The sequence below is a fragment of the Astatotilapia calliptera genome, chromosome 12 (assembly GCF_964374335.1).
Source record: "Astatotilapia calliptera chromosome 12, fAstCal68.1, whole genome shotgun sequence".
Lineage (NCBI taxonomy): Eukaryota > Metazoa > Chordata > Actinopteri > Cichliformes > Cichlidae > Astatotilapia > Astatotilapia calliptera.
In genome coordinates this window covers 34,165,755-34,178,168 of record NC_137433.1, presented here as the reverse complement: position 1 = coordinate 34,178,168, position 12,414 = coordinate 34,165,755, and the positions used below count along the sequence as shown (strand labels likewise).

General features: G+C 37.2%; 1 protein-coding gene and 1 long non-coding RNA gene across 2 annotated transcripts; both read right to left on the bottom strand.

Annotated features, from left to right (window-relative positions):
• Positions 1 to 1,306: 1,306 nt before the first annotated feature.
• On the bottom strand, positions 1,307 to 3,064 carry LOC145432475 (uncharacterized). Its single transcript, XR_013912767.1, has 2 exons — positions 2,278 to 3,064; positions 1,307 to 2,197 (listed from the first exon to the last, which is right to left on the bottom strand). It is a non-coding gene; the product is annotated as an uncharacterized LOC145432475 (long non-coding RNA).
• An 816-nt stretch (positions 3,065 to 3,880) lies between these two features.
• On the bottom strand, positions 3,881 to 12,401 carry LOC113033060 (uncharacterized). The gene is made up of 3 exons (XM_026186340.2): positions 12,182 to 12,401; positions 6,743 to 7,644; positions 3,881 to 6,357 (listed from the first exon to the last, which is right to left on the bottom strand). The coding sequence occupies exons 2-3, from the start codon at positions 7,465 to 7,467 to the stop codon at positions 6,120 to 6,122; spliced, it is 963 nt and encodes a 320-aa protein (XP_026042125.1). The 5' UTR covers positions 7,468 to 7,644; positions 12,182 to 12,401; the 3' UTR covers positions 3,881 to 6,119.
• Positions 12,402 to 12,414: the final 13 nt, after the last annotated feature.

Here is a 12,414-nt window from a genome sequence, read left to right as displayed (position 1 = left end):
ATAAAAAATAATTTTGTGCAATTTATATATATTTTTAGTCTGTAAATAAGGCTGTGTGTACATGGTATCTTTGCCTCTGCACATTTAATCAGAGAATCTTTCCCAACCAGGTCATTTTCATCAGTGACCTGATCACTTTTGCACATATGTGGAAACCAACATATCAATGAAACATGTGACTCTTTCTCTCTTGTATGTGGCCAGATACATATTGTGTGTTAGTACTATGCCTTTTTACTATGCCTACTTTATAACTGACATATCTGTCCTGTAAGGTAGATTTCTGATCCAGGTGATGTGTAACAGCCTCTTTAGGCACAAATCTTACTTCATATGTTGGTGCTACAGCTCCACCTGCCGAATCCAACAGGTAAAACAATAAAGTGGATTATTAGTATGGGTTAATTTTTATTCAAAATGTGCCAAATATAAAGGCGTAATAATTCAGATTTAAAATAAGAACTGAGAAGGCTTGATCCAGGATCACGCACATCAGATTGGTAGGTTTGATCGAAATCTCCCTCGCTAATTATCACTAAATAACAAACTAATAAAATATCAGACTTGCTAATCAAGAGCAGACAGTTACTTCCGATTACAAGTAGAGAATAATAAAACAGTTCACCCTTAGCAGAGTTATGAAAATGGAAACTGTCCAAAGAAGCCAAAATCGATTTTTGTACCAGAGCGTAAACATGTTTTTTTTGGGGGGGAAAGAGACTGGAATTCATTGTATCAAGTTATCATCGATCAAAAAATAAGCTAACATGCATGCCTTCGGAATGTGGGAGGTAAAGAAACCAGAGACAGCACAGAGGAAACATGCCAACTCTACACGGCGGTAATTTTTGGTCCTGGAAGCTCTGCAAGCAGGCGAACCTTATGGTTTGATGTTACCTTTTTAATTTCAGGCCACACAGATGATTCTGAGGAAATTGAGCAACATGGTGTAGGTTTACGTTTCAAATATTCCTCTTGAAATGATAACAACAGAAAAGTATACATCTGATCTTTCCGGCTGCCCAGTTTTCCAGCCACATAACTGACTACAGATAAATATATGAACTGCTCTATTTATAAGTGTTTAATACTTTGTTGCCCTGTTCAGAAGTCATCTTTTTTTGTAAAACAACCCTTTAGCAGTCGGTTATCCACATTACACTAACATCTGCATGGAGCAAGGCATTGCTGGAACTGTTCCTGGCTTTTTGATGCCGTAAAGTTGTGTCTTTAGTACTTTTATAATCTTACTGATCAGTCAAGTACTTTTAGCAAACCACATTTAACTACACGTACATACAATGCATACAATACATATTCATTTTTATTTATTTACACCTTAAGCACTTTACAGCTCACATCCGTGGAAAATTTAGCACCAGATACTAGTAAAACTAACATGCATCTTTCTGACTCTGGGACGAAGCCATCAGGAGGGACGTGGAAAACATGTCAACACCAGATAAAGGCTGTTTTTGGCACTTCCAGATCGGGTTGGATGGTTTATAGTTACCTTTTGAAATCCAGCCTACACACATGATTCTAATAAAATCTTTGAACATGGTGTGGATTTCAGCACATTTTAATATTAGAGCACATTTTAATATCATTTCAATATTTCCCAGAAAGCTTCAGTTTGTCAACCATATCACTTACTTCAAACATCACTTTGATGGACCATATAGACCAGGGAAGGGCAACTCCAGGCCTCGAGGGCAGGTGTCCTGCAGGTTTTAGATGTGTCCTTGATCCAGCACAGCGAGTTGCCCACCCCTGATATAGGCCCTACATTTTTTCTACATTAAAAAAAAAAAAACTGTTCTGGGCATTCAGCCAGAGACGTGTAGCGGTTGATAGGCAACAGTTTAGTTTGGTTGTGACGCACTTTGACGTCACAACCAAGGGATATTATATCTCTCTACCTCTATCTTGCTATATATATATATATATATATATATAGATATAGATATAGGTGTACATATATATAAATATACAGCACTTGTAGGGCAATTGTTCAACAACATTACACCTGAGAAGTGGGATGAGTTTCTGTCAGGTTGCCCAGACGACGTCACCACAGAACAGCTCTCTAATTTTGTAGGAAACATGGTGGACCTGTGCTCGCAGTCGACAGCTGCAGATCTGAGGTCTTCCCAGGGCACCCCTGCACTCGACGTCTCCTCTGTCACTGCCACTGCTGGCAGAAAAACAGTCAAGCCAAGGCAGACGGTTCTTGAAATTGCATGTGGATGTTGGTTCAAGAATAAACTCAAAAACCTGTGGCTGTGCTGCAGGCAACAGTCAAGTCCTGCCAGCCCCGTAGATGCAGTTGACCGTGCCACAGGATAGCCAATCAGTGTACCAACTTGGGAATTTCCTAAGGATTACGCCGTACACCTAGACATTTTGATGGTGTCATTTTACAGGCCAAAGAAAAAGCAGTGCTCCTCCCTGGTGAAACTTTCAAGGTACAAATGTTTGACAAACTCTGGCCTGAAGTAGAGTCTAAAGAAATGAAAATCACTGAAGACAATATCGAAAATGTATAAACAGATATAATTACAATAATCCATAATTATGTGGATATGCATATTATACAGTTTTTATTGAAATATAAGTCCTCCAGAAAGGCAGGAAAATCCCTGTAACTTACTTTAAAATGAAATATGTTCCCTAAAACGGTAGACAGAGCTACAGACCCAATGGCACCCTTAGCCAGTTAGCTAGCAGCTATGACCAGCACTACTTATACTCCCGAACGCTATCGTCTACACTGTATACCCAACTTACTGTTTTTGTTGTATCAGTCTGCGTCTCCCAATTAATTTCTGTTTCTCCTGCACCGCTTAGATGGCAAAAATGCGCGTGCTCTTTGCGAGCTCGTTCTAGCTCGTAACCAGCATCAAGGGTGATCATTGGTTAATGGTAGTCATGTGACTGATGCAAACCAGATCCTTATGTTCAGCAAAACTTTGATTAATAGTTAAATATTAATAATAATAATTAATAAATCCTGTGCTGTCATGTAACCGGCTCTCCGAACACACATGAGAACAAACTGATTTCAAAGGGGGGAAAAAAAAAAAAAAAGAAAGCTCAAATTTTAAAAATTTTTTTTTTTTTTTTTTTTTTTTTTTTTAAATGCATTACCTCCTTAAGTCATTGTATGACAAGATGGATGGTGTCATAATATTTTAGTATACTTTTGAACTGAGGAGAATAAAGAGTATTTTACTTACCAATGTTGTGTACTAAGCACAAATTAATTTAAAAAGTTTCAATTTGAGTTTCAATTTAAAATTTGCCAAAATGTTTGAGCAAATGTTGTATTAGGTCATAATTGTAAGGTTAAGGATATAAAGAAGCACATTTAATGAGTTACAGTGAAAGGAATTGCCTGTAATATAAACAGAACTTTGGATTTTTCTATTGATGGAAAAATTCTGTTAATGATAAAAAAAATATATATACTGTGAATAAATGGAATTTTCTGTTTTATAGCTGAAGGTAATGTCCATAAATAGTACAGAGTATACTGTAAATGTACAGAATTTTCCATTTTATCATTTATGGAAAAGTCTGTTAACTTCCTTAAACTGAACAAACAAACAATAAGAAAAATCATTCAAACTTCTGGGGTGTGTGAGCTGTTTTAGCAACACTTTGGTTCACTATTGCATGATGTAGAAGGCCTTGATTTTATTTAAGTTTTTGTTGAAATTCAAGCAATTCAAGTCTTTAAAAGTGTAAAAAGTGAGTTCAAGCGTGAATCAAAGTAAAATAAAATTTCAGGTCAAAAAAGAAAACAACCAAAACCTCTATAGTTCCTGGGCTAAAACAAGTCATCACTGAAATTATGTTCACTGCTCTCTTGGCAAACACACTGTGCTGCTGCACTTCTGATATATTAATGAGACAATACTCTATTTTTGGGAGGCTAATGGATAGAAAAGGTGAAAAGAAGAGAAGTAACAAAGGAAGACCGGCCAACAAGGACACAGTGGCTTCTTGTTTAGACAAACTTTACTTTATATGATGCTATTGCTCCACCTGCCATAGCCAGCCAGCAGGTACCATCAGAGAGATTAATTTAATTTGAAAGTGGTTTTCCAAATAAGGTTGATACAGTCCAACCTTGATACAAACGCAAAAAACAAAAACAAAAACCCAAGCAACATTTTGTATTTAAAATATAATAAATGCATAATAAGGACAATGACAAATTAAAAACAAAGAAATTTATTTTAGTATCACAAAAATTTTTTGCAAGCTTTCCCTAAACAGTTACATAAAATATATAAAATCATTTATTTTTCACTTCACCATTTATTCACAAAAGAACCTGAAAGACTTTCTCGTGCATTTTAAAAAAGAAAAAAAAAAAGAAAAGAAAAAAAAACCACACACAACAAAAACAAACAAACACAAAACAGGAAAATAGGATGGTAAACTTTTAAATATATTCACGCTGTCAGTCATAAACAACTGTTCGAATCTGCAGTTAAAACTTGGTTTTTGGGTATACATTTTAGAAGGCATGGCTGGGGGGGGGGGGGGGGGGGGGAGCAGCAGCATTTTCATCTTTGATTTGCAAGTCAAAATAGTTTTACAACAGGTGTTGCTTGATGTCAGAGGTGTAGATTAATATAATATCAACTGGAGTGAGAATCTGCAGTATTAGAGCAAATATTTTGTATATTGGGGCAACATTCACCAGACATCCCACAGCTCAGCCGCTTGCTAAATGTAACAGAATATGACATGCAAACCCAAAGTTCACACATTTAAAGGCGATTTTACCAACATACCCCCGTTTTGCCTTTTCAAAAATGAGCTGCATATCCTTGGATAATTTATAACAGTTTAGTTCATAGTACTCACAGCATAGAAAAACAAATATGCATATATAAAAAAAAAAAAAAAAAAAATTCCTTGTCAAAGAGGAGAAGAGTTAAGTGGATATTGATCTAAAACTAAATGGATAAGCCTTCAAGTCATTCCATTGTGGCTATGAAGAATTAAGCAGCAGATAACTCGAACCCTAGACATATTAAAGTAAAACTACGTGCATGGAAAACCCTACAGTGTTGATGCTGAAAACACAAAAATGATCCAGCATCTATGAAAATGCAATGTGCGCAAATTGCGGTTCAGGTGATTTGCATGAAACCCAAGCTGCAGCTCCAACTAAATGAAACCTGTTGTTAGCAATACACGTATGAATCAAACGTGCAACATTCACACTTCAGGTTTCACCCCTTTAAAGTGCTCAAAGTTTCCCGGGGGGGGGACTGTGCTGCAAAAATAAAACAACACACGTACACAGAGCAGAACAAGGAAGGAAGAAGGCAATAGCTTGTGGTAAGTTTAAAGAATCTCGTGGTTAAAGTCAGGCAACCAGACCAAAACTATAGTCTATAATAATGGCTTTAACTTATTAAATGATAGTAACAAAATTGCAAAACAATTCTTTTTAGCGGTTAAATGTAAGCCATGAAGACTTTAACATGCATTTTGAACCTGACAACCAGTTTTTGCTCTTAGTGCGTCATCCCTCATCTTTAATATAAAGCTTTTTTTAAAACATCAAACACAAAGATTTGCAAAAATGCTACAATGAAAATCAACTGGATCTACTTTCTTTCCCACTACTGTCCGTTCTTGACCATTTCATGGCTTGAACAACAAGATGTTATGTTAATCAAGTTATCAACAGCAAGCTGATCATGTAGAGCCTTTGGCACAGGGGAGGCAGATAAAAGTGCATTGATAGTTTGTAAAACTAAGGAATAAAACAAGAAAAGATACCTGGGCAGTTATTAGAAGCTGAAGTGTTATGTTCACGATTAAAAGTCCACCTTCTTCTAGCTTCTCAGTTGTCTTTATCCAGTTTCCGCAGTTTTGTATTTAAAAAGGAGCTCTTTGCTTTGAAGCTCATTGGCTAGTTATAAGCTGTTTAATCCAACACCGCCTCAAATAGTGATGTTTATTGCACATCTGGATCAGTCTTTAAATAGCAGCCGGAAAAGCTGTTGCTTTGTGTGATTAAGGAGAATTTTTTTTTACGTGACATGACACCAATTTTTATAAAAGACTTTGCAGGACAAGATGTCACTCAGTTAATTGCGGAAGGTGAGGAGGAAGATAATGACACCAGTCAGAAGCACCATCATCATCACCACAGATGTTAGGAGTAAGGCACGACACACCGGGTGTCTCGTCAGTCTGAACACAGTGCCGCGTGAATGACCGTGACCTTCTGCGTTCCCACTGGGAATGCCCACGTCCAGAGAGCGGTGGATGGATCTCAGAGACGTTAGCGACTGCCGAGGCCACCGACGTTGTCCGTCAGTAGACCTTAAAAACAAAAATTAAATAAATTCAAACTAAATGTTTTATGCATTTATTTAAATAATTTAGTTCTGCGCAGTTACCAGTGCAAAAATATTTAGAAAAAAAATACACAATCCATCTATACACACACCTTTTGCTGATTAATAACTGATATATTGCTCCGACCCAATTTCACAGCTCTACTATCACCAGTAAAATACATTTCAGATAAACAGCGCGACTTGTTGATTTCACTCCAAAACAACATTAAGATTAATATGAGTATTAAAATATTCCTGCTATTCAGTTTTTCCTTTGCAATACTGGGGAAATCTAGTAAGAAAATAGTTGAACTTTCAAAGAACCACTTGGACAAAAAGGCAAGAAGAAGGCTTTCACCCTCACTGACCTTTTGACCTCCAGCTTCCCTTTGCTGCGGAGGAAACGGATGCTGTAGACTCTCTGCATAGCAGCTGGAAGGTAAGACAAAACATCTGAGTCTGTGGCCAGTTTTGGCAGGCCGAGGGAAGGCAAGGGTGTAAAGCTGCGGCACAGCGGACACTGAATGGCGTTGGGCTCGGCCGACTTGACGTTCATGCGAGCCAGGCACTCCAGACAGAATGTATGCTTGCACTGCAGCATCTTGGGGCAGCGGAAGACATTGTTGAATTGACTGAAGCAGATGGCACACTCCAAGTCTGGACAGTTTTCCTCAGAGCACTGAGTTGGGAGGGGAATGGGATGGAGGTCTGTGGAGGGGATGATCACAGAGATCTGATATGAAGACGGGGTGCCAAACGCAGAGTAGGGATTTGCTGTGAAACCAGGTTCTGGGGTAGAGACTGAAGCTAGATCAGACTGAGACCTGGCTCCAACACTGAAGTCTGGATTTGAAGCTGGAAGCGGGAATGTAGAACTTGGCGATCGGACCAGGGTTTGGGGACCTTCTTGGTCTGATGAGGCCTCGCGTGGAGGAATGTTGTGGCCTGAAACTGTAGCAGAACTATTATCTGGGTGGATGACTGGAGAAGACTGATCGCACGATGGCGCTAAAGCCAATTCGTGGGGTGAACTTCGAGATGCTGCGGCACCACTCAAATGAGAATCAAGATATTCATTTCCGTAGGGATTCATGTCTCATGTGCTGACGCGCTGACAAGCTGACAACACAGGAACAACAAAGCTGCAACGAGATGAAGCTTGAGCCTTCAGCAGTAACCAGGGACGAGACGCATCAGTTATGGATTAACAGACTGGACAGAGGGATGCTGCTGCTCCCTAATCTTCAGATCATCACACCCTTTCCACACTCTAAAAAGGAAACACACTGTCAATAACCAAAACTACCACTATTAAATCTTATTGCCTCAATTGAATCTAAACACCGACATTAGCATTTCCCCTGTGTGAACCATTAAAATAAAGTTATTCCCAGTTTGATGCCAATGTTCCCTGCCCTACACTAATATCTTTTTAATATAATTTATAATAGAAATAACATTTGGACATTTTCTTCAGTGTGGTTCTACCAGCAGAGCAACAGCCAAGGTCAAAGTCAGATACCTGTAATATCGACTGGATATTTTGTAACATAGCAACCAGAGTGTCTCAGCTGACAAGATACTCCAGATTCCGAAGCACTCACAGCTGGAGTTTTTCAGCATGGTCAAAAAAATGTTTTTGTGTTAATGCACTCTTAGAAAAACCTCTTTAAAGAAAAAAAGAAAAAAAAAAAAAAAAAAAAAACCTCTAAAATTTTTTTTTTTTTTTTTTTTTTTTTTTAAAGGGACAGGGATAGCTCAGTAGGTAGAGTGGTGGCCCCATGATCAGAAGGTCGGGGGTTCAAATCCACTGAACGGCTACCCTGAGGTACCGTCCCTACACACTGCTCCCCGGGCGCCCAGTGGCTGCCCACTGCTTCACTGAGTGAATGGGTTAAATGCAGAGAGGAATTTCCCCACGGGGATCAATAAAGTATACATCATCATCATCATTATTATTATTATACTGAAAGACCAACTGTGACCCAAGAAGCGAGGTTAACACAATATTTATGTAAACACAGGTATCGAGGGGCATAAATGTGTACTGGATACTATTGTTTAAATACTGCAATCTGAAGAGGCAGAAGTAGCTTACGCATCATATTTATGGCTGTTGTGGGCACTTAACAATTTTGCTCACCTATATCAGTGCTGCTGCTGGTGAAGCAGACACAAGAGTGCTTCTCCTTAAAACATCAGATCTGCATAAAACTATATTCAACTATTTTAAAACTACCAATTTCCAAGGGCCTGTGCATAAAAAAATACGCCACTTTCTTAGAAACTACAGAAAAGGACAAACTGACAGTTTGCGAATTCAAAATGCAACAAAAAGCACCAAAAAGCACAAAAGCTTTTCACTGAAGCCATTCCAGCTTTGCAGGCAAAGCACACTTCTACATTCACATTCATGCTGTCTCAAACACAAAGTCCACATACACTTCTCTACCAAACTTTTGACCACACGTTTGATCTTTAAGACCTCAGTCTGAAATTGATTGATTGATAGGCAATTTATTTCAACATGTGAACAATATACAAGTACATTTAGAAAAGAAATAAGAGAGAAAAAAATATACTATACAAATTACATACAAAAAACTATTCTGATTAATTTATATGTTGAAAGGGAGTGGGAAGAAGTATACACTTATTTAATCCCACCCCTTTGCCATAAATTATCAGTGAATATTTAGTCAGCTTCCTTACTGATATAATTTGTAATAAAAATAGTGAACAGATTTCTGATATACTATATACTATAATATCACATCATGAATTTTTGTTTGTTTGTTTGTTTTTAAATAGAGACATTCACTTAATTTAAATATTTTCCTTTTCTTTATAGATCGAGAAGATCATATTTTTATAACTCTTTTTGAACAGTTTTATGTTTGGACATTGCTTTAATTCCATATTCAGACTGTTCCATAGTTTCACTCCATGAACAGAAACACAAAAGCCTTTTCTTGTAGTACGTACCTTCATTGTTTTGAAGTTACAAAAACCCCTTAAATTATAACTTCCTTCTTTCAAAAAAAACATACTCTGAATATTACCTGGCAGTTCTTTATTTTTTGCTTTGAATAGAATTTGTGCTGTTTGGAATTTCACTATATCGTCAATTTTCAATATTTCAGACTGCAAAAATAGTGAGTTTGTATGTTCCCTATAACCTGCATTGTGGATGATTCGAATTGCTTTTTTTTGAAGAGTAAAAAGTGAATGTAATGTGGTTTTATAGTTGTTGCCCCAGACCTCTGCACAATAGCTTAAGTATGGTGAAACCAGTGAACAGTAGAGAATATGAAGTGATGTTCTGTCGAATACCTGTTTTGCCTTGTTTAGTACTGCAATGCTTCGTGATACTTTGGAATGAATATATCTTACGTGAGCTCTCCAGTTAAGTTTTTCATCTATTATTACCCCCAGAAATTTATTTTCACTGACTCTTTCAATATCAACACCATTTATTTGAATCTTTGCATTTGTATTTAAACTACTATTTCCAAATAACATAAGTTTAGATTTATTCAAATTTAATGATAATTTGTTTTTATCAAGCCAGAACTTCACTTTACTTATTTCATTAGTCATATCCTCCAATAAATTCTGCAGATCATCACCAGAGCAAAAAATGTTTGTATCGTCAGCAAAGAGAACCATTTTTAATACTTTGGACACTTTACAGATGTCGTTAATGTACAAGTTGAAGAATTTTGGACCCAAAACTGACCCTTGGGGTACACCACAAGCAATGTCCATACATAAGGAGCAACCACCATTTATTTTCACAAACTGCTTTCTGTCACTTAAATAACTCCGGACCCAATCTAAAACTACCCCTCTGACACCATAACGTTCCAGTTTTCTTATTAATATATCATGATCTATAGTGTCAAATGCCTTTGTCAAGTCTATGAATAACCCAGCCACATATTGCTTGTTGTCTATGGAATTTGTGATGTATTCTATTGAATCTAATAGTGCCGATGATGTTGATCTGCTTGATCTGAATCCGTACTGACTCTCAGTGAGTAGTTTATGTTTATCTATAAATTTTTCCAGTCTGTTTTTAAACAGTTTTTCAAGAACTTTTGAGAATTGAGGTAGTAAAGAGACAGGCCTGTAGTTTGTGAAATGGTGTTTGTTTCCAGATTTGTATAGAGGTATAACTTTTGCTATTCGACCAGTTTGAAATGATAAATTACAGATGTATGTAAATGGTTTTATAATAGCCTCAATGACTCTTTTAACCACTATCATATCAATATCATTACAATCCAAAGATTTGTGATTTTTACATTTTTTGACAATTTCAAGAACTTCATTTTCATCAACGGCTGTGAGAAACATAGAATATGGATTTCTGTCAATCAGTGTATCGGGTTTTTCCTGTGCTTTCCCAGGATGAGTGATTGTTCTTGCTAAATTTGGTCCAGCAGTTACAAAGAATTCATTGAGACTATTTGCCACAACATCCATATTGTATTCTTCATGGTCATTACAAATGAAATACTTGGGATAGTTCTTTTGTCCAGTCCCACATTTTATAACACTGTTCAGGATTTCCCATAATCTTTTATTATTATTATTTCTATTTATATCTAATTGCTTCTTATAGTATTCCTTTTTACTAAATCTAAGTATATTAGTTAACCTATTTTTATATCTTTTGTATCTGATTTCAGCATCTTTAGTTCTCGTTCTTAAGAACTCTCTGTATAGAGCATTTTTCTTTATACATGCATTTTGCATGTATAAAGAAATTGACACAAATGACTTTAAAAATATACATATAGGGTGCTCAAGACACCTGGAATAGTTTTTAATTTTCAAAACTAAGGATTTCTAGCAGTCGACATTAAAAAAAACAAACAAAGAAAGCGCTTACCGGTACCACCTCCTGTGGTTCTCTCACATCAGCTCTGTATTAAACTGGCAACATGTTTCCACTGGTTTGCATAGCTTTACGTAAAACTGAATTACAGTCTGTGTTTTAATAAACAACATGGTGCTAGAGCCACGTTCCACAGAGTATCCAACTGCACAGGAATTTGCATTGTCCGGTTTATTTACAAAAGGCAAATGTCATGCAAAATAACACCGGCCTGCTCGCTGTGACAGTCTAAAGCACACTGAGCAGGAATCACCTCAGATGCTTTAACGTGTAACTGAACTCCAAAAACTTTTACATGAGTCATCCTCTATGAGGTTAGTATTTTTTCGTATTTACATAAAGACTGGCATTTCCTAAAAGAGTGGACACAAATATGAATGAGTCACAAAAGCCAGTCTGTGTGGCGTTTTTAAAATTACCCCCATAAGGAGTTCATCAATATGGATACATATAAATAATGTTGCGGCATTTCAGATGTTTTCTTATATTGCAGTAGGCCAAGTTTTCAAGATGGAAACGATGATCCACAACAAGGTGTTAGGTGAAGAGTTAAGTGGGGCATAAAGTTAGCTCGGAAAACCAAAACAAAACTTGAATCTTCATCAACAACAAAATCAACACATTACACTCTTTAACCATAAAGAGGATAAAACGATGACACCATTTACTTCATGTAAAACAGCTGGAGTGGGAATTAAAAGACAGCAAAGATCAGAAACGATCAGTTCTTTCGTCACAACTTTACACAACACAAAGCCGAATTCGACTTAAACCTCTCTCGATGTGTAAAACCTCTACGACAAGTCGTTCTGCCCAGTGTATGCGCTGGTGTATAAACAACAAACGTAAAATTGTTTGATTTATGAGTGAGGTGTGGTGAGCGTGCAGAGAAAACTGCTCTTACCGCTCATAATCATCGCTATTTGCAGCCTTTTCTTGCCCCACGCTTCACCATTATGAGTCGGTGCCTCGGATAAAACGACCCTTCGGGTTTAACTGTAACTGCCAAAGTTGGTTTTGACTTCTGTCCAGCTCAACTTCTCGCTTTCGTATTTGAATGAAAGGCGGAAACGGCTTTAGTCAAATCACCCACTGGCCCAACACTCCGGCTAGGCTGTTTAAAAGCTCATACACACC

Excerpts from the sequence above, each read along its gene's own strand:
- LOC113033060 (XM_026186340.2), bottom strand. The coding sequence starts at position 7,467 with ATGAATCCCTACGGAAATGAATATCTTGATTCTCATTTGAGTGGTGCC. Across the intron at positions 6,358-6,742 it reads GGGAAGCTGGAGGTCAAAAG|GTCTACTGACGGACAACGTC; the intron begins GTCAGTGAGGGT and ends TTTGTTTTTAAG.